Raw genomic sequence first — 27,358 nt, 5'->3', positions numbered from 1 at the left:
CAGCTCTTTCTACAGGAGGGCCAATCTCGTTGAAATTCAAGAGTTTCATTCAGTTTATTATAGAAGATTTGAGTCATGAGTTGGATTGTTTTGTAACCAGAAAATCTCTCATATTCATTCTCTTTCTCTCTTTCCTTCTTCCTTTCCTCCCTTCCTTCCTCCTTCTCTCCCCTCCTCTTCTGGATAAATAAAGAGAACCTCAATACAAAAAGGAAGGCAGTTGTGGTCTAGAGAAGGCTGGGACACCTAGGAGATTTGAGTTCAGGTTCCAGAGCTCTGTAAATTAGGAGCTGTCATTTTACTATAGTGTCCACATCTGAAAAATGGGGGTACTGATTTTACCTCCTAAGGTAGTTGGTCAAGATCACAAGACCTATGCTTGGAGAATGGAAGGGCTGCAAACATGATAGTTTCTTTCCATCTGAGCATAAACCTGTGTGTGCCTGAGGTGCTGCAGTTGGTCTGTAGTCAGACCTCTCCCAGATGGACCAGCCCCTCTGCAGACCAAAACCTAGGGCTGTGTGTCTGTGGAGAAATGGTGGAGCTGCAAGTGCCCTGTCTGTGTCTCTCTCAGATGAGCCCCTGGGCCTGTGTTGTCCCTGTTTTCTAGAAGAGGGAGTGTCCCTGGTGAATGGGTATATACTCTGGAACCAGACTGCCTGATTTTGCATCTGATTCACCAGCTGACTTTGGACAAGTTATTAACCTCTCAGGTTCTCAGTTTCCTCATCTCATCTGTGAAATGGGGGTTCTAATGCACCCATCCCAGAGGGTTAGCATCCAAGTGAAACGCTCAGGGAGTGTTAGCCATTATTAAGTGTTAAAAGAGGGGCGATGAGTTTCCTGACTCCAGAGCGCCTCTGGTGTAGAACTAAACACCATAAGGCACAAATGTCGCAGGCCACCAAGGACACAGAACACTGTCATGTTAACCTTTACCTCCAACCCCCCCACACACACTCATTACAGATGTGGGCATAGCCATACAGGGTCCTACACACTCGGGCACCCCACAGCCAGCCTCACCCCTGCCTCTGAGCTTTAAAGACAGTGTCTGTTCCTGTCCTCCTGAGCAAGAATTAGGGCCCTGGGTCCGCGGCCATGTGAGTAGAGTATGTGGGATTCCTGTCATCCTTATTTTGTGTGGCCTTTCTTCAGATCCCATGGGCTCTGCATGTCCTCCTCTGCACCTGTCTTGGGCTTGGACTCAGAGGGTTCCACTGAGGCAGGGCATAGGGTTGGCTGGTCTGGAGAGGGCTCAGCCTGGCCAAGTAGTGTTCCCTGTGAGTGACTCGAGCTGGGCGGTGGGCCTGTCCCCTGGGGAGCTGCCTCACTAAAGGCTCACTGTGTGAGTGCAGCAGGGGCCCAGGGAGGAGAGGCATGGGCCTCGGCCTCCCACGGCCTCCACGAAGCTTCCCTGAGTGTGGATTAGCTCAACATTTGGCAACTCTTCTTCCTACTTCCAGGCTGACCCTGCCAGCTCACTGCAGGGCGTACGGAGGGCATCAGCTGAATGTGGGCATGCCTGCTCTGCAGAGCCCTCTCCCAGCTAGCCCTGCACTTTAGTTTCACCCGCCATCTTCATCTCTGTGCCTGAAGGTCCCCACGTGAAGCCAGACCCCCCTCTCCTCAATGCCTTTCAATCTGAGAGGAATAGAAATTTATAAGTGAGTTTAAGAAGTTTATATTATAGTTTAAAATATGTTAGTTTAAAAAGTACATAGAATGTGCAGCCTCATAAGGTTGTGCGGATAAGCATGTGCAATCAAAATGGTTTGGAGACCACTTAGCTGGAAGGAGCCAGGGATGACCCAGGGCATTGGGATCAGGCCACATCCTCCCCTGGGCCCCTTTGTGATCATGTGTCACTTTGTTTTGAGTCTCACAGTGTCTTGACCACATTCGTGGGCAGCTTCCCGTGGGAGAGAATTTGTCTCCCCTGTAACTCTGTCCCTAGGCCAAGGTGTCCAGCAAGCTCCATGAAGGGAAGGAAGGTTTCCAGTCCAGGAGCCATAGCTTAGCAGGGCGCCCGGGGAGAGAGCAGCTCCTCAGTGCCCCGGGCCTGTAAGGGCCCAGAGCAGGGTCTCCGGGGACAGCTGAGAACAAATGAAGGGCGTTGAGTCTGTCCTTTTTGACTTCAGGCCAGCTTTATTCTTCCTTGATGCCCTGTCTCAGGAAGGTCATTCTCCAGTTGTAGTCTGGATTGGGTGGGGGTTCTCTTCCCTCTTCCATCTGTGGAATGAGCGCTAGGACTGGTGTAGGACCAGCTGTGCCATGTAGGGATTCAGGAGCACAGCCACCCGCACCCCCACCCCTACCCTCTGCAGTTCCGCTCCTGGCACAAAGGGAGTGCACATTAACAAGGGATTGCTTTTTCTTTAATTTCCTTCCAATCAGCATTTTTGTGTGCTGGATTCCATCCAGGGGTCTGTTGCAGAGCTCAGGAAATGAGGTGATCGGCGGGGGCGAGGAACGAAAGGGGAGGGATGAGGGGTGATTGGGCAAGCGGGCTGCGCAAACACAGGAGGTCAAAGATTGTGCTTGGCCGCCTCGGCGGGAGATAAAGGGGCACGGGACGCGGAGGGGCGGCGCAGAAGCCGGTGGGTCTGTGCTCGCTGCTCCACGCCGCAGACCCGCGAAGATGAGGCTCGCCGTCCGCGCCCTGCTAGCCTGCGCGGTCCTGGGTGAGTGTGGCGAGCAGAAAGCCGCAGAGTCGTCGGCCGGGCGCCCCTTGCACCCCACACCCCGCCATAGCTCCTCGTGGGCTCCGCTTTGGGCTGAAAGCACGGGAGCCTTTCCTTAGCTGCTCCCTGCAGCTCTCCTGCACCGGCTTTAGCGCACGCAGCCACAGCTCTGCGCCAGCGCGACCCTGCTGGTCCGGCCTGTGCCTCTGCCACTTTTTCATGCGCTGCTCGCTTCTTCGTCCTCGTTGTCCAGTACATCGTGCAGTGGAATACAACACATTGGAGCGCCCCCATCACGGGTTATCAAATCCCTTTGTGGGGACCTCCTCAGTCAAGTCCAGACTGGTTAGCCTGGCACTGAAGGCCTCCCGGGACCTGATCTCCTGCCCTTGGCAGTGGGAAGTCCCACGGGAGGCCGTGGGGCTGATGCTCTCCTTGCTAACGAGGCAGCGCTGCCGAGGGGTTTGGAGCGTGGGCTGTGAAGCCAGACTCCTTGGGTCCTCACCTGTGAGAAGGGGAGTAGAGCCCTGCCTGGGAGGGTCAGGTGAGGGTAACTGAGGCCATAGGTCCCTGGGGGGGCCTGTCACTGGATGGCCTCTCCTTCCCCCTCCCCCCGCACTTCGCAGGGCTTTGCAACCTAAATGCATGCCTAAAGACAAATTCCTGCCCTTGGGACCCCGGGAGGGGCTGTTCCGGGAAGGTCTGGCCCTGACTCCTCAGGTCTCCTGTGATTTCCTGGGACAGAGGTGGGATAAAGGGTGGTTGGGGCAGTAAGCTCCGTGGGGCCCCTCTTTCTGCATCCTGGGGCACTGGTGCCCTCCCCCTCTTCTGCTTTGTGCTTTGTGAATATGCATAGTATTACCTGAGTCAGCCCTCTACTGTTGATCCACAGAGAGTGGACATAAGAGGGCTTTGGAGACAGTGCCAAAGCTCACATAACGGGGACAACACATCTGCAAACACATGGATTTTAGTAGCTATTGACACAGGGGTTCCAGCTTCTCCTACTGGCAGCCAACAAGACTGGTGAGAATTGAGGGTCATTGGAAACAGAGAGATCCATTGACTATATGGAGTTTCTAGTTATTCCTGCAACAGAGGACGACAGATGAGTGTCACAGGCAAATTCATTATCTCATCATTCACTTACCCCTATCTACTGGCCAAGCAGATGTAAATAACTCAGAATGCGATCTTCTTTTGTTCCCTGGGCAGAGACTGAAGTTTGGAGACCTAGTTTCTAGGCCCGTCTTGGCCCCTAATAGTCTGGCTGACACTCGGTAAAGCAGTTTCCTGCTCTTAAAAATGGGCATTCCTACTTTGCTGGTTTCCCCAAGTTGTGTTAGTGAGCCAATGCCTTGGAGTGGCTGAAAATGCCCTGTCACCTTGATGAGGCTTATGTTCCACTGCAACCCCGTGATGGGGAAGGAAGGAGGCACGGAGAACACAGAGCAGATTGTGGTCTCCAGTTGAGAGCAAAGGTCAAGCTGGCATCCCTCGGGCCAGCACAGCGTGGCGAATGGGAAACTAGGTGGTCATTAGGTTTCCCTTCTCCTGTTCCCAGTCTCAGAATGCAGTGGAACCTGTACCCTCCGTTGTTCACAGACAGGAGTGGGAAGAGGACAGGACAGAGGGGACGTAGCCTTCAAGTCCCTTCGGAGGTGCTGCTGCCACTCCCACTGGCACAGGAACCTCTGGCCTCTCTCCCCTAGGGCTGTGTCTGGCTGTCCCTGAGAAAACAGTGAGATGGTGCACCACCTCCAATCAGGAGGCCAGCAAGTGCTCCAGTTTCCGTGACAGTATGAAAAAAGTCCTTCCTGAGACTTTTGTCACCTGTGTGAAGAAAACCTCCTCCCTTGAGTGCATCAAGGCCATCGCGGTAAGTCACTGCTGCCTGAAGGAGAGTGGAACGCGTCCATACTTTCTGATGCTCCTGGTGCTGGACCAATTCTGTACTCACATGTAGGAGGCTGGTGTGTGGGCAGTCAACCCCACTGATAGTATCATCACTGTAGAAATGCAAGAAGCAGCGGTCATCTTTAACAAGTCTTAAAGCAAAGTCCAATGCATTCTGAAAGGTGACAGCTTTGAGGTATTATGTTCTCTGAATGCAAGAAACAAAAATGGCCGTCTGCATCAAAGTGCTCTTACCCCATTGTTTTGCAAGTTCCTCAGACACCCTGAGAAGCAGCTGCATGATGCTCACAGGGATGAGAACTAACAGTGTCATGATTGCAGATGACAGCTGGTCCTTTGTTCTTAGACTTTCCCAAATCCTCTTCACTCCTTCACCGTTGTTCCTGCTCATTTGAACGTGTGTCAGACCCTGTGCTGGGCAGGGGGGCTGCAGTGGTGAATCTCAACACACATGGTCCTTACTCCTGAGGAGCTTGCAGTCTAGTCAGAAGAGAAGAAAAACGTGCAAACAAGTAGACATGTAATTCCAAATTGTGTGAAGTACAATGAGGCGGGGGAAGTAGAATGTTCTGACAGCCTTTCAGAGGAAACTTGCTTTGACCAGGGTGTCAGGGACAATCTCCCTGAGAGAGAACAATGAAGCTGAGACCCCAGGGATGAGCATGGGTAAGGATGCCAGGAGCCTTGGGTAGAATACTCCAGGCCGTGCACAACAGCGTGTGCAAAGGGCCCGAGACAGGAGAGCAAGCAGGAGACTGGAAGGAGCGATGAGGTGGGAGAGGTAGACTCGGCCAGAAGGAGCCTGATTAACTCAGGGAATCACTGATTTGGTATAAACAACTGGTCTGTTCTGTTTCTTTCAAATTGGACCTCAATTACTATCGTGGCTTAATTGTAACCCTTGAATTATGACACACGTTCAGCTTTGATCTATGCATACCCCTTTATTTTTAAATATGTTAAAATACAAAATAATACTATTCATGACCCACCACAGGTTCTCTAAACTTCATCACTGCCAATAGCTTACTTCTAGGACTACTGAGTGGCAGCATTGGATTCTATGGGAATGGCACCACTTGGGGGGCTGTAACCCACTGGCCCTACTTACAGTGACCTATGTGTTTTCCCAGAGAATCCCAAGAATTATTGCATTTATTTCAGTTTTAAGACTTATATGGGTATGTGTGAATGATTGCATACTTTTGCTCCTTAAAAAATTTATAAAGATAACATCACTCTGTGTTGCCTTCTCATACTTGCTTTTTCACCTCAATATTATACTAAGATTCACCCATGTTGAATGTAGCTATTGTTCATTCATTTTCAGAGCTCTGCAATAGTCCATTGTGTTAGTGTACCACAATTTATTTGTTCTTTTCCCATCATTAGCATTTGGATTTTTTTCAGTTTTTGTTATTGTAATCAGGACTTGAGGAATACTTTTATACAAATCTCCAGGGGTACAAGTATTAAAAGTTTCTCTTGAATTTATATGCAGGGGCAGACTTGCTGAGCCATGGGATATGTCAGTGTTTGATTTTTAAGACAATGCCAAATGTATTTGATTTGTAAGCAAACCCAACGTGGTTATTTCAATTTCTACTTCCACTAGCAGGATATGAGAGAATAATCCATATCATTCTTAGTGAATTTAATATTTTATCATGATGAAATAATCTCTATCTCTTGTAGTGCTTTTTGACTAAACTCTGCTTTTCTGGTATTAACATACTACATCAACTTTCTTTTGGTTAGTAATCTCCTCCTGTATCTTTTCCACTCCTTTATTTTCAACTTTCTATAAATCTATGTTTCAGGTGTGACTTTTGAAAACTGTGTATTCCTCGATTTTGTTTATTAATGCAATCTGACAATCTCATTTGTTTTATATGGTAAATTAGACTATTAATAATTATTGTTGTTATGCATAAATTTGGACTTATTTCTACCATAGTACCTTTTCATTTTCTCTTTGTTTTGTTTTCCCCAATTTCTGAATTTTTAAAATTTGAGAGTGTATATATGTGTTCATTTGCATTGTTTTCCCTTTATTCCACTCTCTCCCATTGGTAGTGAATTTAAACACTTTATTTATATTCTTTAATGATTTTTCTTAAATTTTTACTATATACTTTTAGCTTACCAAAGTGTTATAGTAAAATAATGCTGAGCCCTACCCCCTTGCCAAATAATAAAAGTACTCTGGAATTACCTCTTCCCTCTTTAGATATTCTTATTTAATATTTTATGTCTATCTTTTTTTATATGTCTATCTTTTTAACCCCATAATGTAGATAATTTATGTATCTGTAGGCACTATATAATAACATAAATATACTTATATGTATATGTGTGTGTGTCTGTGTCTATGTATATGTGTGTATGTACATACTCAGAGAGAGAAAGAGACAGAGAGAGATGGGTAGAGAGAGAAATATTTGGATTTACCTACATTTTCCCCATTTAATCTGTTCAGCATTTGTTCTCATATTTCAGACCATCTTTCTGGGATAAGTTTACTTCTTAAAATATGTCCTTTTGGTGATCCTTTAGAGTGAATCTCTTGGTGTTAAACTCTCTCAGTTGCTCGCTTGTTTGTTTTCTCTGCAAATGCTTTAATCTCTCTTTTATCCTTGAGTGGTAATTTTGCTGAATGTATCATTCTAGTTTGATGTTTTCACAGTGTTAAAATGTTATGCCACTGCCTCCTGACTTCCATTGTAGCCAGTGAGAAGTCTGGTGCTGGCCTGTCATTCCTTCAATCACCTTCTCTCTGGCTAATTTTGACATTTCATTTCCATGGTCTATGATGTTGCACAGATTCACTATGATATTTCCAGTTGTGGAAATCTTGGTACGTATCCTGTTTAGGGTATATTGGATCTGTGGAGTCATGTTTTTCTTCAGTTCTGGATAATTTGCAGCTATTATCTCTAAATACTGTCTTTTCTTCAGTCTTTCCGTTTTTTTCTTTGAAATTCTAGGATTCCGGATGACTTTTAAAAATCTATCCTCCATATCATTTAATCCTTCTTTTATAATTTCTCTCATCTGCACTTCTCTTTGGCAGCATCCAGGATAAATTCTTCAGATACAGCTCCTAGTTCACTAATTCTCTCTTAAGCACGTCTAATCACTTGTTGGCCATTATTTACTTTTGGATTTCAAATTTATGTTTTTGTTTCTAGAAGTACCAGTTAATTTTTTCCTTTTTATCCCAGTACTGTCTTTTCCTATGCTTATGCCTATGATTGTAGCCTTTACTTTGTACATAAAACAAAATACTTCATAGGTAGCTCTTCATTGCATCTGACAGTTCCAACCTCCACATCCCTTGAGGGCCCACGTCTGTTGTTGCTGTTGATGCCCACCATTGTGGCTTACCTTCCTCTGGATTTGCTTATGTGCACCTGGGAGGTAATGCTTGATTTCAATCTTCCCCTTCCCTGCTGGTTCAGGTTCCCCCCAGAATCCCTGCTGCTCTAGTGGACCCCATGAGTGTGGTCTTCATTTCTTGGTTCCTGAGCCCCTGAAGTTCCAGTGATTCCTGCCCAGAATCCTGGAGTCTTGGCTAAGAAAGCCCCAATCTCACTGCCCTGGGAAATATTCTTGTTTATTTGCTTTTTCTTCCTACTCTACAGTGTGTAGGGTGGGTGTGGAGAGCCGCTGGAGGTTTCACATACCTCTTGTGATACGAAGAAAGCTACAAAGATAGTTGTGGATGAAAGGGTTGTTCACCAGAGTGAATGAATATTTTTAATGGCACTGAAATGTACACTTAGAAATGGTTCAATGATAAATTTTATTTTATGTATTTTATTACAATAAAACAACCCAACATTAAAAATAAAAGTTTCAGGTAGACAAATATATAGTTTGACTTACATTATTATTTTATTTCACTTAGAAATATTGTTGTCTTACTACTTACCTGTAACGTGACATAGGTCATGGAGTTATAGCTTCTGCCTTGTAATTTAATTAACAAGAACTATTCATACAGTACTGGTAAGAGCTTCTAGAAAAACGATTAATTAATTAATTAATTTTTAAATTGGGGAATATTGGGGAACAGTGTGTTTCTCCAGGGCCCATCAGCTCCAAGTTGTTGTCCTTCAATCTAGTTGTGGAGGGCGCAGCTCAGCTCCAAGTCCAGTTGCCGTTTTCAATTTTTACTTGCAAGGGACGCAGCCCACCCTCCCATGTGGGAATTGAAACGGCAACCTAGTTGTTAAGAGCTCGAACTCTAACTAACTGAGCCAATTGGCCGCCCCACTAAAAAAATGATTTTGATCAAAGACAGTTGGGGAAAAAGGCAATAGAAATATATTAGTAAGTGTCTATATTAAAAAACAGTGCTTGTCACTTTAAGAAAATATAAATTCTAGACCCAGTGGGAATGCACCTACAATATATCAAATGAACTATTATTTTAAAGATGAGATTTAGTCAAAGCATAAACTAAAATAAGAATAGTAACAACACGCAGTGGGTAACAGTGTAATGTAAGAAATAAACCCATAGTGCCTGGATTTAAACCCCTGCTCCATGACTTACTAGCTATGTGGCCTGGGGAAGTGACTTGATCTTTCTGTGTCTCTATTTTTTAATGTGTAAAATGCACCTGAGGTAGACAGTGGTGCACTGTGACATGTCTGAAGAGTCAATTAAATGAATAATGAGCCGTAATGGATGTAATAATCGTTCATCACTTAGTTCAGAGTAAAGCAAGAAGTTAAACACCCAGTTAAACCCCAAACCCGTGAATGAAAGACTCCTGCAGTTATATAGATCCAGGATAAGAGGAAAAGTACTGAGTAGTGAATCCGAGTGGAGAACAGTATTGTCAAAGCTCCACTCCTCCATAAGGACGGCTTCACAGTGGGGCCAGAGAAAGACCTCAGCAGAAGGTTCAAGGTAAAGTGGTCACCAAACAAAACCTGTTGGGTTCTCAATGTAAACACGTGGAAGAGCACGTCCCGGCAGGTGGACCTGAGTGGTTGACGGCAACCGCCTTCAGAGCCTGCAGTGCATGGGCTGTGCACCCAGTCTGGGGTGGGGAGGGCAGCTTTGCCCCATGAGGCCTGCCAGGGGAAGCCTCTGTAATTCAGGTTGATCCTAGAAGACCACACATAGGTTTCTGGGCCAAGAACCAGACTTTTCACAAAGGAGAAGAAAAAGAATCATTCCTTCCTCTATGCAGGAGGAACAGGAATATATATGGTGGCTGAATCCCCTCAAAGGGAGGTCAAGTCAACTGAAGCTCATGGTGTGGCATGTGGTCTGGCCAAGTTGAGGGATTTTCTGGCCCCAGATCCAAGAAGGACCCCCAGTCACCCCCGCTCATCCCGGCTTAGGGGTGCCTTCCTAGAAGTGAGGGCCTCATTAGTGTCTGGTCTGTTCCCTTTCAGGCAAACGAAGCCGATGCTGTCACGTTGGATGCAGGTTTGGTGTTTGAGGCTGGCCTGGCTCCCTACAACCTGAAGCCTGTAGTGGCAGAGAACTATGGGACAAAAGAAAGTAAGTTCTCCAGGGCCCAAAAGAGAGTTTGCGGCCCTTTCTCTCCTGAGGGATGCAGAGTCTTGTCTTGTTCAGGCAAGTAATGGAGATTAGATAGTGCTGAGCGTTCCCCACTGGGGAGTCATTGGGGAATGAGCGGCCATAAGGGCCACCACAAAGGCTTCTGGGGCTTTGGGCTGATTGAGGACTGGTGCTCCTGACACTGACCTTCTGAGTCAGGAAATGTGCTCTCTGAAGAATCAGGGCAGGCTGTGTGCGGCCTGACCCGGACCATTGTGGTCGGAGCTTATGGAGACATCTTCCAAGAACCACAGATGCCACACACAGAGGAGAGCACACGAGCACACACTCAGAGCCCCCAAACCCTGTGTCTCTCGTGACAGTAAACTGACTGTTCCAGGCCTATGTCAGGGAACAGGAAGTACTGGAGCGAGTCAGAAACGTGGCCTTTATGCCCGAGCTCCATTTCCTGGTGGCTTTGGTTGGGAGGTACAGGCGGACACGCTGCAGGGCCAGGGAGCGGAAAGCATTTCTGGTCCATGTGCACGTGGCCCTCTTCTCCCTGTCATTGCCTGGAGGGTTGTCACAAATGGCCCCTCTGGTTCTTTCTTTCCCTGTGAGCCTGAGAAAGGGATTCTGATCCCTCCCTCTTTACGGGACATAGGTGTGTCCCTTAGGTCCCCTTCCCTGGTCAGGAGTGATGAGCAGTGTTTCCCTGTGGCCCAGGTTGAGCGTCTTCCATTTGCTCTGTGTCTTTGCAGATCCCGAAACCCGCTATTATGCCGTGGCCTTGGTGAAGAAGGGCAGCAACTTCCAGCTGAACCAGCTCCAAGGCAAGAAGTCCTGCCACACAGGCCTTCACAGATCCTCGGGCTGGAACATCCCCATCGGCACACTTTACTGGCAATTGCCTGAGCCACGTGAGCCTCTTGAGAAAGGTAAGCGGGCAGGAGGGCGAGTGTCTTCAGGCAGATGTCCCTTCTTTAGATGCCCGCACAAGCCTCACGGCTGTCACTCAGACATGATTAGGTGACCGTGTGTGATGACTCTTGGGGTGGAGGTAGGAGTTACCCAGCTTTAAACTTGTCGGGTCTGCTGCACCAGCAGCCCTGGGGAGGTGTCAGCTGTCTTCTTCTCTCAGCTCCCAACCCCCCAGCACGGGCTCCTGAGGAGTGGGGTGAGGTCATCAGGCCTGACAGAGGCTCAGCAGGGCCAAGATGGCTGGGCCTATGGCCCACTCCCTGGGGTGCTTTCCTCTCTGTGGCTGATGTGTTTCCCAATCTGCTAGGGCTTTCTCTGGTGGCCATCTGCTGGCCCTGAGCCTGGCCTGCCCCTCTCCAGGCAGGTGTCCCATCTCCCAGGCCTGGCTTCCAGGGGAGAACTCTCTCTGAGCTGTTCCAGGCTGACAATGCAGGGAGGGGAGCTGACAGCAACCTGCGACAGGCATTGGTTGGTGGGGATGATGGTGGAAGGATAGAAGTTAACACGTGCCTTTTTGGAATCCCTTGATCTTAAAGAGGGGACACATATACGGGCAGGCGGGGACTGGCATCTGGTTTGTTCTGGTCACTCCCTGTTCACCCTTGAGCCTGGGTGGGAGCCATTATTGCCTCTGGCCAGGCTGCCTCATGCTGTGTGTTCCATGTCTTTGTGCTGAGCAGCAGTGGCCAACTTCTTCGCGGGCAGCTGTGTCCCATGTGCAGATCAGACGGCCTTCCCCAAACTGTGTCAACTGTGTGCGGGGAAAGGGACAGACAAGTGTGCCTGCTCCACCCAGGAACCATACTTTGGCCTCGACGGTGCCTTCAAGTGAGTGAGACTGGCCGCTGCTCCCCGGCAGCCAAAGCGTTCAGTGTCCTCAGGAAAGAATCCCTCCCTGAGTCACACCAGAGCCCATCATGCAACAGGGCTGTTCAGGAGGCATAGTCCCCTCACAGTGACTCAGTGATTCTGCTTGGACTCCCTAGGCCAGTTCATTCTGCCTTTTCCCTCATGTGACATCGATAACGAAACCCCTCTCCTGGGGACCCTGTGTCTCCCCAGAGCCCTTGAACCTGGTCAGTGTGTCCTCCCCCTGGATTGGGCAGAGCCCAAGGGGACAGGCTTCCCTAATGTCCAAGCCATTCTTCAGTGACTGATCCTCTGCTCTCTATTGCAGCAGTGTCACCTGCTCAACACAATGACCTCTCACCTGCCTCCCCTGGTGGCCTTGGTGCGAATGGCCCATGTGACTCATTTCTTGCTTCTTGCTTTTCCTTGGTTATATCCTAAAGTTTTATAGCCAGCTAAGGGCACCTGTCTTTCCTCAGGAGATACTATGCCCTTATCATGCATTTCAGAAGTTTGAAAACTCTGTACTAAGACATCTTCCATGCCTTTGTCCTGCTTTAAGGCACACGGCAGGGGACCTCTAGGTCCTGTGAGTTCACCCCCATCCCCACTCCCCCCGGGGGTACCCTGGATATCAGTGTCACACGGTGCTTCCTGTGCTGTGGGCTGCACAGGCCTCCACTGGACTGTCCCCTTGTCCCAGAGCTGGACAGTGTGACCAGACCCTCAGGCCTGAGGAGAAGGGCCTGCCTGCAGGAACTCTCCTAATATGTCTGCTCACAGGTGTCTGAAGGATGATGCTGGGGATGTGGCCTTTGTCAAGCACCCAGCGGTACTCGGTAAGTGACAGAAGAACGTGCAGATCCCCTCCGAGCAGTGGGCCTTCTCTTTACCTGCCCCTTTTCATGCTCAGTAGTCAGACATGAGCACAGTGTGTTCCTCCTTTCTCTTGCTTGGGTTCCTACCTGTGCACAGGTATGTGCCTGTAGGGTCCCGCCTGGATTCCTGGGCCTCTTTGCATCATTCATTCTCCTGTATACAGGGACTCTTCCTCCTGGTCAGTGTTGCCATAGCAGGGGATTTGGGGTAGGTCTGGCCAACCTTCACCTGTAGTTGGCCTGCTGAGATGAGACCAATTGTGGGGTGTCGGGCAGTCACCTCTGCACTGGGTATCAGAAACTTCCTTGCCGGTAACTGGCTGTGGGAACTTAAGCAAGTCAGTTTCCTCATGTTCGCTGGCCCTCAGTGTTCAGTGCAGGCATCTCAGCTCACATACTTTATGATTCAATGGGACTGCAAGGGATTGGGGCGGGGCCGGGGGGGGGCGGTGCCACAGCTGATGGCTCTGCCTACAGTAGGTTCATGTGGGATTTCTTCCCCCAGAGAACCTGCCACACCAGGCTGACAGGGACCAGTATGAGCTGCTCTGCAAGGACAACACCCGGAAGCCAGTGGACAAATACGAGGAGTGCCACCTGTCCAGTGTCCCTTCCAATGCTGTGGTGGCCCGAAGCATGGGTGGCAAGGAGGACCTGATCTGGGAGCTTCTCAACCAGGCCCAGGTACCAAATCCACCATCCTCTCTCCTGCATAGTGGTCCTTGCTTGGATTTGGGGGCATTTTCTTTCATTCCCTTATTGCCACTGTAGAATTTTCTATCTTCAGGACATAGTGGGAACCATGCCACACATCATCCATTTGTCTAAAAGCACCCAGCAAGGACTCTTCTCAAGAATGACACAGAGCCTAGTCCCGCATTATTGTCTGCCAGACCCCTACATTTTGGACTAATGGCATGAAGATGCTCTTTATTGCTCTATTCCATTTCTTTCCACCTAAATCACGCCTTCTAGGACAAGGGCAAACACCCCCTCCCCAGTGAGGCCTTCCATGACCTCCCCAGAAGGAAACTATCTCTCTCCTAATGTCCCTCAGTCTGAGCAAGGGAGTCGCGTGCACACCGGCTTTACTTCTGTAGAGTAGCGGAATGCCAAAACCGAGCCAACTGTCTGTCATCCAGCCCTCCCATCCGTCCATCAAGAGTTTAAGTGGCAACCACACAGTGTTGCCTCTGACAGAGATCCTTCTCTTACACTGAGTGAGCCGTCAATCCAGCCAGGAAGATAGGCACAGAAACACGTCCAGGGAAATAGGGTGTGGCCTATCCCCCAGAGGGCTGTGAGTGGAAAAGGTGATGGGGAGGAAAGAGCAGGTCTGACTGCCCTCTTTCCTGGCATCCTGAAAATTTCATGGTTTAATTTAGTTTTCTGGGCTTTTTGTTTTTCTTCAGTCCCATTTCACAGCCTACCTTGTCAATGTAGCCATTCACTACTGTTTTGCTATAAACAGGAACATTATGGCACAGAAAAATCTACGGACTTCCAGCTCTTCAGCTCCTCTCATGGCAAGGACCTGCTGTTTAAGGACTCTGCCCACGGGTTTTTGAAGATTCCCTCTAAGATTGACTCCTGGATGTACCTGGGATATGAGTATGTCACTGCTATCAGGAATCTTAGGGAAGAGACACGTAAGTTCTTGGGAAGGATCAGGTGACCTTGGGAGTATGGAAACCTGCGGAGGGCAGAAGCTTGGAGAATTGGTTAGGGAAGGGACCAGTGATAGAGTCTGTCCAGGTACTAAACGCCAGCCCTGACGTTCCCTTATCTGCCCTACCTGTGCTGCCTCATGTTGGACTGATGCTAAATGGCTTTTGTCATCATGAGATGCCACCAAAGGGCATTAAATGAAATCCATGCTTAAAATGACTTGGATTGATACGAGCATTATTTCCCTGTATAAATTACAGTGCCCCCCTGCTTTGTGAAGCCAATTAGCCTAACACAAAGTAAGTCAGAGAGAACGAAATTGTTTCAAACTTGCACATCTGTAGCCAATATTATGACCAACATTTGGCATAGTACAGCTGGAGCTCTATACAGGCCCACCCTGCTCCTGAGTTTCCTTGGCTCATTGGAGGTTAGTTTGATCATTCCTTCAACAGACATTTATCGATTATCTAGCCATCAACTGTGCTAGGTGCTAGGTATACAAAGGTGAGACAAACGTAGATTCTGCTATCATGAAACTTTCTCACTAGTGAAGAAGACAAATGTTCAATGAATAGACATTCATTGAAGGGTCAATTAAAAAAAGAGATTTATTTGGAAGAAGGCAGTAAAGAAAAAAAAAGAAAAAGAAAAACAGAACAAAATATCATGGCCCTAGGAGAGCATGACAACAAAGAAAACCAGATCTTGAAGTGCAAGTAAAGTTTTCCTGAGGAAGTGACTCTCTCGCTGACTCTGAAAGTTAAGCAGGTGTCTATTTATTCAGCAGACATTTATTGTGCTAACCACGAGCCATGCACCACCCTGAGCAATGAGGATGCTGTGGAGAAAAAGACAGTCCGGGCCCTTGCCCTGGCCGAGCTTATGTTCTCCTACAGGGAACAGACCACAAACCATGAACAAATAAATGAAAACAGCTCAACTGGTTGAGTGTATTTCAAAAAGAAGAGGAAGGAAAACGAGCCTGAAGTGATCGCGAGTGCCCAGGGTTGGGGAGGATGATGGCTTCTCAGGAGAAACCATTTGAAGCTAAATCTAAATGATAAGTCAACCAAGAGACTGTTATTGGCCTCTTTCTAAGATGATTGATTCCTTGAATGGGATCTGTTTGTGTATTGCTGGCAAACCCCAGCATTTTCATGAAGACAGCAGGCAACTTCTGGTGCCCCATCAGAACCCCATTCTCTTTCTTATGCCCTAGGCCAGGATACCTCAAAGGATGTGTGCAAGAAGGTGAAGTGGTGTGCAATAGGTCACCATGAGAGGGCCAAGTGCGATGAGTGGAGCGTAAACAGTGGAGGGAAAATAGAGTGCGAATCAGCAGAGACCACTGAAGACTGCATTGCCAAGATCATGGTATGTCACTCCTGCCTCCACAGGGCGGTGGCCCTGCCACTGCTGCCTGCCTGTCCCTAAGGCTGAGTGAGTATTCCTGGGAACGACATGCAAACCCAGGTTCACAGGAACCTTGCCCTCCCTGTGGCAGCCCAGCCCCGCAGGAGTTTCAGTACTTTGGAGCTTATGGATCTGATGGGCTCCTTAGAGCTCCACGCCCTCCTGGTATTAGCACGTGGTAGAGGGCACTCTGAGCAGTGTCTGCTTAGGGAGGCTGGACCACCGTGTGGGTGTCTGAGACCCACTGAGTGTCTGCGGCCCTTGGTGTGCCATGACGAGTGTGATAGGGTCATGTTGATGGTGCAAGGAGAAGTTTACTTTTGTTCATCTAAAGAATATTCCATGTTTGCTTTTCGTTGTTTGAAAATCTTGAACCATGTAAAGAAGAAAACAAGTAGTAGTTCTAATCTTCTCGGAAAATTCTGTTAATTGGATCATATCATATAGACAGCTTGCTAGTTCACGCTCCCCCCCAGCTTTTTTACCTGATATGTAGTGAACCTTTTCCTGTGTCAAAATCAGTTTTAGAAAACCTGATCTTTTAAAGTTGTAATCTAGTCCATAGTGTGGCTGTGATGCAATTTGTTTTAACCATTTATCCATATTATCTATTACATCATTTAGTCTGTCTCTATCATTTTGCTGTTATGAAGCATACTTGCATGTTTTTACCGACATACATTTTGCCCATTATTTGCCCACATATCTGATTAGTCCTTTAGAGTGTACTTCCAGAAATATATCGCCAGACCCAATGGAAAGTTTGGCAATCTTGTTGAATTTAAGCATCTCCGTAACTAAGGGCTTAATAAATCTGAGAACTAGATGATTTGAATATATTTTATTTGTTTATTGAACATCTCATCTGCACCACACACTGAAATAGCACTCAACCCCCCACGTGGCCACGATTTCAGGGCTGGAGGCCCCACCAGGGGGCGTTCGGCCCACAGGTACAGCCTCGGGTTCCTGACTCCACTGGGCCATCTTACAAAAAGGTGTCAGAAAGGCGTTGTGAGAATGTCTCTGAGACAGTGTGTCCTACGAGAGGACAGGTGGACTGAATGTGGGTCTTAGCTCCTGAAGAAACTAAGCAAGGCGCCCAGAGCTGATCATGATGATTTGGGTGAAAGTGAACGTACATTTTATTTTTTATGCTGCGTGTGCCTGACTGATGCTTTGGGGATCCAGAACTAGCACTGGCTGTCTCCCTGGTCCTTCATGACCTGTGCTGGGAATGCTGCTTAGAGGAAGCGTCTGGAAGGGCAGATGGGACAGGAAAAGGCCTCTTTTCATCTGCTGTGACGTGCTGTGTCTTTGCAGAAAGGAGAAGCTGACGCCATGAGCTTGGATGGAGGCTTCATCTACATAGCGGGCAAGTGTGGTCTGGTGCCTGTCCTGGCAGAGAATTACAGTAAGTGGAGGGAATGCCTCTCAGTGTTTTATTTCCTCTGGGCCATGGAGGGAGGAGAGGGGATCATCAAAGCCTGAGTCACACAACATCAGCCATAAAGCTCTTGCTGACTGAGCACTACCTTCCCAGACTCTGGGCTCCCGCACCTCTAATCCCACAGTCGTCCTGAAGGATAGCTCTCCTATCATGCCTTCCACCAGGAGAAACGGAGGCTTCGCACTGCGAAGTTCCAGCTAAAAGTGACCTCAATGAAGAGGACAGTTGGGATTCTCAGCTGGGATTCCTGGCAGGTGTTTGTGTATCCAAAACGCATACTTCTATTGCCCTGGTGCAGGAATTCAAGTATAGTTGGCAGGGGTCACTGTGGCCACAGGACAGACAGAACAGGAAACTTGACATTCACAATTTTGGGCTAAATTCCAGAGGCCAGTGAGTTAAAGTGAATTTGCATCATCAAGACAGCCTGGACCTTTGGGGAATAGATGATAAGTAGTTTTCCTGGATTTTTTAGTCTGATCTGCAACATGGAAAAAGCATGAATTTCAACCTATAAATGAGTATTTAGTGACTTCTTCATTTTCTCTTCTCCAGAAATTCATGGCCCTGCGTGTACGAACACACCGGAGAAAGGTGAGTTGGGATTGGTAATCTCATGAGTATAAGATAAATTCCCATTGCTTTTGGAAAAGGGAAAGGTACATTTAAATTTAAATCAAAAGTAGATAAGGCCATGGCAGACATCAATTTTTAGAACTCAGAAGAATCATGGAGAGATAGCAATTGGTAGTGATGGTTACTCTCTTACGCTTGCCATGACTTGTACAAAGGCTTTCTCACTTAATCCTATGAGGTAGGTGTTTTCATCCTCTAAGGATGTGTTAGAAGACCAATGGCTGAGAGACTTCACAAGTCATCTAGACTCCAATATCCAGCAAGCAAATCCACACCCCCCTCCCAGCACTCCCGACTGCCTCGCGTGACCTTAGGCTTGCAGTTTTAGATAAGGGTTAGCACCAGCCAAGGAGCCTTGCGTGTGTGTGCCAGGAAGGGCTGAGGAGAGAGGCTTACACAGATGTGAGGAGCAGGAAGTTACCCTGCCTCCCAGCCTGCTCTTGCCCAGGGTTCTGGCTGTGCTGGATCTGGAAAGATGAGGTAGGAGCAAGTCAGGAAGTCTTACACCATGGTGAGTACTGGGCCCCAGAGCCCCTATGCTCAGGCCACTCCAGGTCATTTTCCAGCCACTAGTGTACAAGTCTGTCCTTGTGACTTCCCCTGATTACAACTAGGAGCCAAGCTCAGTAGCAGAACATAGAAAGGCCTATCCTTATTCCATGGATACTATGACTTCTCTGTTTTCTATTGTAAATAGTTTACTGTGTTAATTAAATTACAAAGTTGAAATCATGGGTTGATATTCCATTCCCAATTTTAAGGATCAGCAACTATTTGCTGCTGAAGATGACAGATGACTTGTTTCCAGTTTGCCTATTTATTTTGGTGCAAGCCCGTATTCTCCTTACACAAAATATCTGGCCAGAATATTCCCTATAACTTATCAGTCATTTACTACTCTTTCCTAATAATTGTTAATGTATAAAATGTTGGAGTTACACGTCCTCTTCAGTATCTATTCCTCTGAAATTCTACAGTAGAAATGAGTTGCTGGTTTATAACTTCAGTAACTTTATGCATTTGGGAAGGGTAAGGCAGCAGCCATTGCTCTGAGGATAATGTACTCTTACTGTTTTGTTTTTCCAGTTCAGATTAATCTCCACCTGATAGAGTGACTTGTACTTCACCTCACTCAATTATTGGGAAAGGCCCTTTCAAAGACAGAAGGAATGATTCCTAATAATTTTGCTAATTTTTCCTAATAATTTTGTCCATAGGGAGATTGCAGTCTTTGATGGCAGACAGACACTCTGGACGGCCTACAAGTGTTAATACATCCTTTTTTCGCTGTTTTCCTTGTAGGATATTTTGCTGTGGCCGTGGTGAAGAAATCAGATAAGGACCTCAACTGGAATTCCCTGGTAGGCAAGAAGTCCTGTCACACCGCAGTAGACAGAACTGCTGGTTGGAACATCCCCATGGGCCTGCTCTACAGCAGGATCAACCACTGCCAATTCGGTAAGTGGCTCTGGGCGGGCACTGGGGTCAAGGCCAGTCAGAAAGAGGTACTCTGGGAAGAGAGTGGTGTGCTACAAAATGCGATGGCCCTGGGTCTACAGTAGTTAAAAGTTGATTCCAGTGAACCTCAAGGAAATACCTAAAAGTGATGGTAGGTCTGGGAGCTGAATCAGAATGTTCTTTTCAGTTGCACATACATGATGGCTTACTTTTCTCTCTCATGAAAAAGATGAGAGGTGAGCAGTTCATGCTAACATGGTCATTAGAAACCCAGGCTCCTTCGCTCTTTATGCTCCACCATTCTGAGCATGAGGCCTCTATGTTTAAGGTCACCCATGGTTGCCTCATGTCCATAACCCAGGAAGCCTCAAGAAGCAAGGAGTGAGAGCAACTTAAACGTGTGAGTCACCTGCTGTGAACTTCTTAAAGAAGCCATCCGGAAAATCTAACCCAATTACTTTAAGTAACTTCTCATTGCTCAGAACTTACGCACATAGTCACACTTAGTTGGAAAAGAAGCTGGAAAATGTCATCTTTTATTTAGGCATGTTTCTGCCCACCTAAAACTGGATCTTTATTTTAAGTTAGAAATAGAACTGCCATATGATCTAGTAATTCCACTTCTGCATATTTATCTAAAGAAAACAAAAACATTAACTCAAGAAGATATATGCACCCTTATGTTCACTGCAGCATTATTTACAATAGCCAACACATGGAGACAACCTAGGTATCCATCGATGGATGAATGGATAAAGAAAATGTGAGATACACACACACACACACACACACACACACACACACACACCCGAGCTCATTGATACAGAGAACACATTGGTGGTTGCCAGAGGTCAGGGGTGGGGTAGGGCAACATGAGTAAAGGAGGTCAAAAGGTACAAACTTCCAGTAATAAAATAAATAAGCCATGAGGATGTAATTTACAGCATGGTGACAATAGTTAATAATGTGTGTTATTATCTGAAAGTTACTAAGAGAAATCTTAAAGTTCTCATCACAAGGAAAACTTTTTATGACTGTACAGTGACAGATATTAACTAGACTTACTGTGGTGATCATTTCACAACATATTTGCAATTATTATGTTATACACTTCAAATTAATATAACGTTAAATGTCAATTATATATTGATAATAATAGTTAATGGAGAAAAAAATTTTAAAAACTCGATCTTTGTTACCAAGGGACGGGAGAAATGGCCATTGGGTCAGCTGCTACAATCCCTGCCATAGGGCTTTCTAGGCAATGTGAATGTGCGGATCCTCGGGTCTCTTTAAGGTCTTGGCAGTCTCACTGAGCGACTGCCCAGTTCCTAGGCCCCTTCCAAGGAGTAGAAATCCATATATTCTCTGCCTCGGAATATCTTCAGGTATGAGCTTAGTTACACCCCCTAAAAACCTGTGTAAGTTCACCCCAGACAAATGTTTTTTATACATTATTTACATCAACTTCTTGAGTACGTCCTCTTTGCCACCTCCAAATGTGTGCAATTGATTTAAAAGGAGAGGCCTCTTAAAAACAGGTATGAACCTGATGAGTCCTGTGTGTGGGGACTGGAGATGAGATCACACTTCTGCACCAGGGTGTTATATGACACCAATGTGACAGGAAGCAAGGAGTGGCTGGAGTGACACTCAGACGTTCTGGTTCCCAACTAGTAAGGGTACCACCTCTACTCTCCTGAGTCTCCTGGCAGTATCACAGCCATGAAAGAACACCTGAGCTATGACTAAAATTCCCCAGCCCTTTTCTGAGCTTGGACTTCTAAGTTCTATTAAAGCCTCTTCTAATAAATGGCAGGGAAAGGTGACATCTGAAAATAGATGGGACAAACTCAGAGAGTGAGACCTTCCATTTTATCCCATTCACGTTAACTTTTATGTCATTTCCATCTCTTCTTTCTTTCGATAAGTGATGACACTATCAGGGCCCAAGGAATCCCTTCCACTTAAATTGTGGTGGTCACTAACTTCTCTTCCCAGTCTTAATTAAGTTTGCTTTTAAAGTCTACAGCCTGGCAGGTCCAGAGTTATTGGCACAATGAATATGTTCTATCTGTCTTGGGTCATACACACCTGTTATGTGTTACATGACGCTGACTTCCTCCTGTCCTTCTGCACAGATAAAATTTTCAGTGCAGGCTGTGCCCCTGGGTATGACCGAAGCTCCAGTCTCTGTGCTCTGTGTATTGGCTCAGCCAGTGGTCCAGGAAAGGAGTGTGAGCCCAACAACAATGAGAGATACTATGGCTACACGGGGGCTTTCAGGTAACTCTTACAACCTTGCTATGATTAGATTAATACCCTCAGCTCTGACAAGATTCCTTTTTAGGAACTAAGGTGAGATTCTTATGTTTCTAGCTTGTTACTCCTACATGTATTCTAGCTTGATACTCCTACATGTATCAGTTTCTAGCTTGTTACTCCTACATGTATGGCGACCATATGTAGAACCTGTGCGAAGGGGCATCTAGGCCCCTCCAGGACACTGTCTCCAGATCTGGTTATCATAGACAGCAAAGATTGGCAGTATGATGCAAATTAAAAGGTCTCAACTGAGGGTGATTTGCCCCCAGGGGACATGGCAGTGTTTTTGATTATCTTATCAAGTGGGGCTGGGGTGGGTGGGGCAAGGTGCTGCTGGCATCTAATTGGGAGAGGCTGCTAAACATGCTGCATGCATAGGGCAGCATACTACAACAAAGAGTGATCTGGCTCAAAGCTGCTGAACATAGCTGACATAGGAGTCGGGTCTGGCTCATGCTCTTCCAAGCACCTCTGGGGAACCTACCACCACACTCACCTGGAAATATACAGATGTACTCTACATTCTCAACTACAATTCTCATGGAGTGTTTTATCAATTTTTTTTAAATTGGGAAACAGTGTGTTTCTCCAGGGCCCATCAGCTCCAAGTCGTTGTCCTTCAATCTAGTTGTGGAGGGCGCAGCTCACTGGCCCATGTGGGAATCGAACCGGCAATCCTGTTGTTCAGGGCTCACGCTCTAACCAACTGAGTCATCCAGCTGCCCCATAGTTATAGAAATATCTGTGCACCTTATGACCTTAATACTTTTTTACTATCCTTTCTGATTCAGGCCTGTGTTACTTAATAGTTCAAGAATCATCAACTGCACAATGATGGTAGTATTGTAATTGAACTTCTCAGTAGTGAAGGAAAAAACAAAGGTTATCCCATTTTACCGGTTAGAACAACCATGTGAGTTAGAGTAAGTACAATTTACATTCCACACATTTCCAGTTTTACAAAGTAAAGTATAAGTAAGGAATCACCTTCCTGGAAAACTACCTTCCGATATCTGTGTTGATGCTAAGAAAATAATGTAGCTGTCTCTGTTGGAGAAACTGTAGCAGCGTTTAAGATTTAGTGTGTGGAACTAAGACTGTATAACTACAAAGCAAGTTGGGGGTTTCATTTTCTTTTTATTACTTACATTAGTAATATTTAAGATTAGGGATAATAGATTAGTGATAATCTATTATTGGTAATAAGAGGAGATTAGTGATAGAATGGGAGTCACAAATGCCGATATTAGATGGCTAGCCCTAGATCTATAAGGCAGCCCTCCCGAGTGACAGATGTGTCTCGCTGACTTCCTTTCTTTTTCCTTGTCTGGCCCTCTGCAGGTGCCTGGTTGAGAAAGGAGACGTGGCCTTTGTGAAAGACCAGACTGTCATTCAGAACACTGGGGGTACGTAAAATGTTACTCTGTGCCCTGAATTTTTGCCTTTAATATGTGTGCTATTTTCCCCCTCTAATCACATTGAATCTTGGCAGAGGGCTGAGAACATAGTATTGAATAAAAGCTTAAATTACTGAGTAGAACAAATGAATTCAGAGAGAACGATGATGGATTTCATTTGGAAGGTACTGAGTTGGAGGGACTGGTAAGAAAGGAAAAGAGAAATGTTAGAAGGTAAGCAAAGAGGTGTGCAGTTACTAGTGGGGTAGAGGCAGGCAATTTGGAGTTTTCTATTAAAACTAAAAGTGTACATTTGGGGAGTGTAGGAAAAGAAGTATTTTGACTTTATATAGAAATAACATTTTATGATAGTGAATTCCTGTATTAGTTGTTCAATTAAATGAAGAAAATTAAATGAAAATTAAATTAAGAAAAAGATTACAATGCAGCAGTTTAGGAGAAACGTAAAAAGTGGGTAAACATGTTGGAGAATTCCTCTGGAGGAAGGAGCCCAAACCCTGAGAATGGGTGAGGTTTTCTTCTTCAGAGGGAATACAGAGATGAGGCAAGGGGCTGAGAATAGGATACGGACCTGTATGCACAGAGGAACGTGCACATTTTCATGCAGAACCAGTGTGAGGGAGTCAGACTTCACATACAGCTGCAGTTTCCAAAGGGCTTTGTGGGGCAAGTTCTTTGATTTGTTGGTACAAGAAGATATAGCACAGAGACTGTCAACCAGTTGAAGGTCACGTTCTTCCTACGCTGGAGCAAAAGGTCCAAATGCTTTGGAATTTAGTAGAAATGAAGATCGTTTTGAATAGTATCCACAGAATATAGTTCACTCTTCCATGGCTGCGTGGAGCTGGTTGGAAGGGGTGTCACTAGGAATTCCTAGTAAGTCGCTTCCTCTCCATGTCACTGTAACTCACGTATGTACTTCTGTTGGCCACTGGATCCAGGCCCTCTATACGCCAATGGGCCAGTCACATCCCTCACTAAGGATGCCTCGACCAAAGAACTCTCCAGCTTTGGCTGAGAATCTCTGTCTCCAGGAAATAACCCTGGAAGTTGGGCTAAGGAAAAAAACCATTCTTCTGTCCCCAGGAAAGAACACTGATGATTGGGCTAAGAATCTGCAAGAGGAAGACTTTGAGCTGCTGTGCACTGATGGCACCAGGAAGTCTGTGTCCCAGGCTGAAACGTGCCACCTCGCCCGAGCCCCAAATCATGGTGTGGTCTCAAGAGAAGATAAGGCAGCTTGTGTTCGTCAGATGTTACTTAACCAGCAGGTATGGACCAGCCAGGGCCTCCCAGCCTTTCTTTCTGTGTGGATTATTTGGGGGGAGTTCACTGCTAAGTGCAGCCCAGCATTCTCTTTCTGGAAACTAGAATTAAGAGAGTATGGATTGTGGAACTAAGTCTCCCAGGCCTGGCTCTGCTTAGGTCTCCTGGTCACTGGAGGTTAGTCCCCATCTGATCTGCATGTCCTCAGGTCCAAGCCTCTGCCTTTCTGCTTGCCCTAGACCTTGCTCTGTGGTACCCTCATTTTCCCAATGTCTGCATTTTTTTTTACTGGAGACTAATTCTGATTCCCAGCCCTCCTTGATATGCATCATGAAATGCAGATCTGTATTTCCCTTGCTTAAACAGGCTAAGAACCATTCCAACATCAAAAAAAACCCAAGACGCCTACCCTCAAGGAGCTTATCCTCTGGGGAAAGCAACCGACCCAGGCCAGCCTTAGTGGGGAAAGGGGCTGCCTCAGTATTCTAATTCTAAAGACTCCTCGACCCACAAACATCACCTTCCCCTGAGTGACAGCTTCCTGCCTATTGATCACCATTAATTTTCTTTTTTAAAAATTAAGACAGCATATCTTTGTGAATCCTCTCAAGGTAAATGATAATAATAATTAGGATTTAATGAAGATTTCCTAGGTACTAAGTGGAATGCTGAACTTTCTGTAATCATCATTTCACTTATAACCTTAGGAAGCCTGGAGTAATCAAGCCTCTTGCCCAAGACTGGATCAAAGACGTAGTCAAACATGAACTTGTAACAACTACCTGTACCTTCCCTCACTGGGTGGCTCACGTTTAATATCTTCTTTAACAATGACACTTGGACGGGACTTGTTTCTGTCCTTGTATTTCCTGGAAGCAGCCCCCAGGGCCATGGGCAAGGAAGTGGAGAAGAGAGATCAGAAGTCAGGAGTGGGAGGAGGGACTTCCCAGAGGAGGGCCGTTTCACGGGGCCTTATGGAAGCCTGGAGCCAGGGCCCCAGATGGGTGACTGACAGGTGCAGGAGGTGGAAAGATTCCCGAGGCATTCTCTGTAGCTTCCCTTTCTTCCCAAAGCTGGTTCCCGCTTTTAGCTTCCTCCTTCCCATCCACGTGTTCCCCGCTGCTCACTGCCACAGGTCCTCATGCACTTTCTATCCATTTGACAGGAGGAATTTGGAAAAAATGGAACTGTCTGCTTGGGCGACTTTTGTATGTTCCAATCTAAAACCAAGGACCTTCTGTTCAGGGATGATACAAAATGTCTGGCCAATCTTCAGGACAAAACTACATATGAATCCTACTTAGGAGCAGAGTATGTCACGGCTGTGGCTAACCTGAAACAATGCTCAACTTCGAGTGAGTAAGAGGAACAGCATGGGGGGAGCTGCAAAGCAAACTCAGGCAGGGTTCTGGGTGGTGGGTACAAAAGTAGACGTAGGCTGTAGCCCTCAGGAGATGACCCACGGGCAAGATGAAAGAATGAGGGGATATCGTAACCCCAGCACGTATGAAAGGCTACTTGTATGGGCAGGTGGTAAAGAGGACACAAGTTCATGGCACTGAAGTAGTAAACTGCCTGCCTGGATGTGCAGAATTCCATGTTATTACTCAGAAAAGGAAGAGGTTTATGTGCCTGTGCCCACTGCTTTTCACTAAACTCCTTTTTTATACAGAGCTGCATTGTCCCATACGGTAGCCTCTAGCTACATATGGCTATTTAAATTTAAATAATTAAAATTAAACCAAATGAAAAATTTAGTGCCTCGATCACACCAGCCACAATTCAATACTTCACAGCTACATGTGGCTCTGTATAGGTGAGCAAAGAGAACCTTTCCATTACCGCAGAAAGTTCTTTAACACAGCACTGCTTCTGAGAGCTCGAACAATGATAAGTTCTGGAAACTATAAAGTTGCCATCCATGCAACTCATCTAGAACATCACTTTTCTAAGAATTAAAATACAATCAAACATACTTTGTACTATATCTATGTTGGACATCATTTAATCACTTGAAGTCCTTTGGAAGATAAGGGAGAATAACATGTGGTTATAGAGTAACTATTCTTTAACTTTCGTGTGCATGGCCCTTGAAATGCTGATGCTCAGGCCCTGGGAATACTGAGTCAGCAAGTGTGTGGCTCAGTGAGGTTTTTATGCATTGTAACAGCTGTCCCACATAATTCTAATGTAAGGAATGCGCTGGCCCACAGCCACTGTTGTGAGCACCCAGGTTACATTTCCCTAACGTAAGTCCTCCAAGAGGGGAGAAAGTCTGGCTGTGCTATTTTCTGCTCCATCCCTAGTCCCTTCATGGGAATTGGCGTGTACCAGGTGCTTAGTACATCTTGCAAAGGTAGTTCCTCACCTGCCTGAAGAGGTCAGAGAGGACAGTCCTCCTGGGCTCCTTGAAGCCACATGGACTCAGGTGTGGGAGCCCCTCCTATAAGACACGAGGTGGGGTTGATACAGAGCAGGGAAATCATGTCACCATCCTTGGCATGGGGTACTGCCTGGGGTAGGCACAGAAGCTGAGCAGGCAAGAGGAGAGGCCACTGGGACAATGGCTGGTCCACCCACCAGAAGAGCAGGGCTATGGTCTGAATGCTTTTGTTATCAGGTTTAACTGTTCATTCACTCAACGTAAGTATAGGTAGGTTTTGACTGTCCTACCTTTCTGCTCTGCCCCCACAGAATTGCTGGAAGTCTGCACTTTCCTCGGCATTTAAAATTCTAGAAGGGGTCCACCACCAGATGGAGATGGGAGCTCACGTGACCCATAAGCTGCCCCTGGTCTCACTGGCCTGAGTGGTTTGGCTGCCTTCATAGTTCGATGTTACCACCTATGCAGGAAATAAAATACAAATTATTGGTTTTATCTTTTAAAAA

The 27,358-nt window shown here is 46.5% G+C and overlaps 1 protein-coding gene across 1 annotated transcript; it reads left to right on the top strand.

Moving 5' to 3' along the window:
- The first annotated feature begins 76 nt into the window (after positions 1 to 76).
- On the top strand, positions 77 to 27,358 carry TF (transferrin). The gene is made up of 17 exons (XM_081072442.1): positions 77 to 2,684; positions 4,397 to 4,563; positions 10,016 to 10,124; positions 10,886 to 11,062; positions 11,786 to 11,933; positions 12,738 to 12,793; positions 13,338 to 13,516; positions 14,304 to 14,481; positions 15,723 to 15,877; positions 17,240 to 17,330; positions 17,922 to 17,960; positions 19,305 to 19,460; positions 21,602 to 21,746; positions 23,127 to 23,191; positions 24,290 to 24,474; positions 25,635 to 25,824; positions 27,164 to 27,358. Exons 1-17 carry the CDS (start codon positions 2,642 to 2,644, stop codon positions 27,196 to 27,198), a joined length of 2,118 nt encoding a protein of 705 aa, XP_080928568.1. The 5' UTR covers positions 77 to 2,641; the 3' UTR covers positions 27,199 to 27,358.

Source organism: Rhinolophus hipposideros (genome assembly GCF_964194185.1).
Source record: "Rhinolophus hipposideros genome assembly, chromosome: 14".
NCBI classification, from domain to species: Eukaryota; Metazoa; Chordata; class Mammalia; order Chiroptera; family Rhinolophidae; genus Rhinolophus; species Rhinolophus hipposideros.
This window is presented reverse-complemented; position numbering and strand designations above follow the sequence as displayed.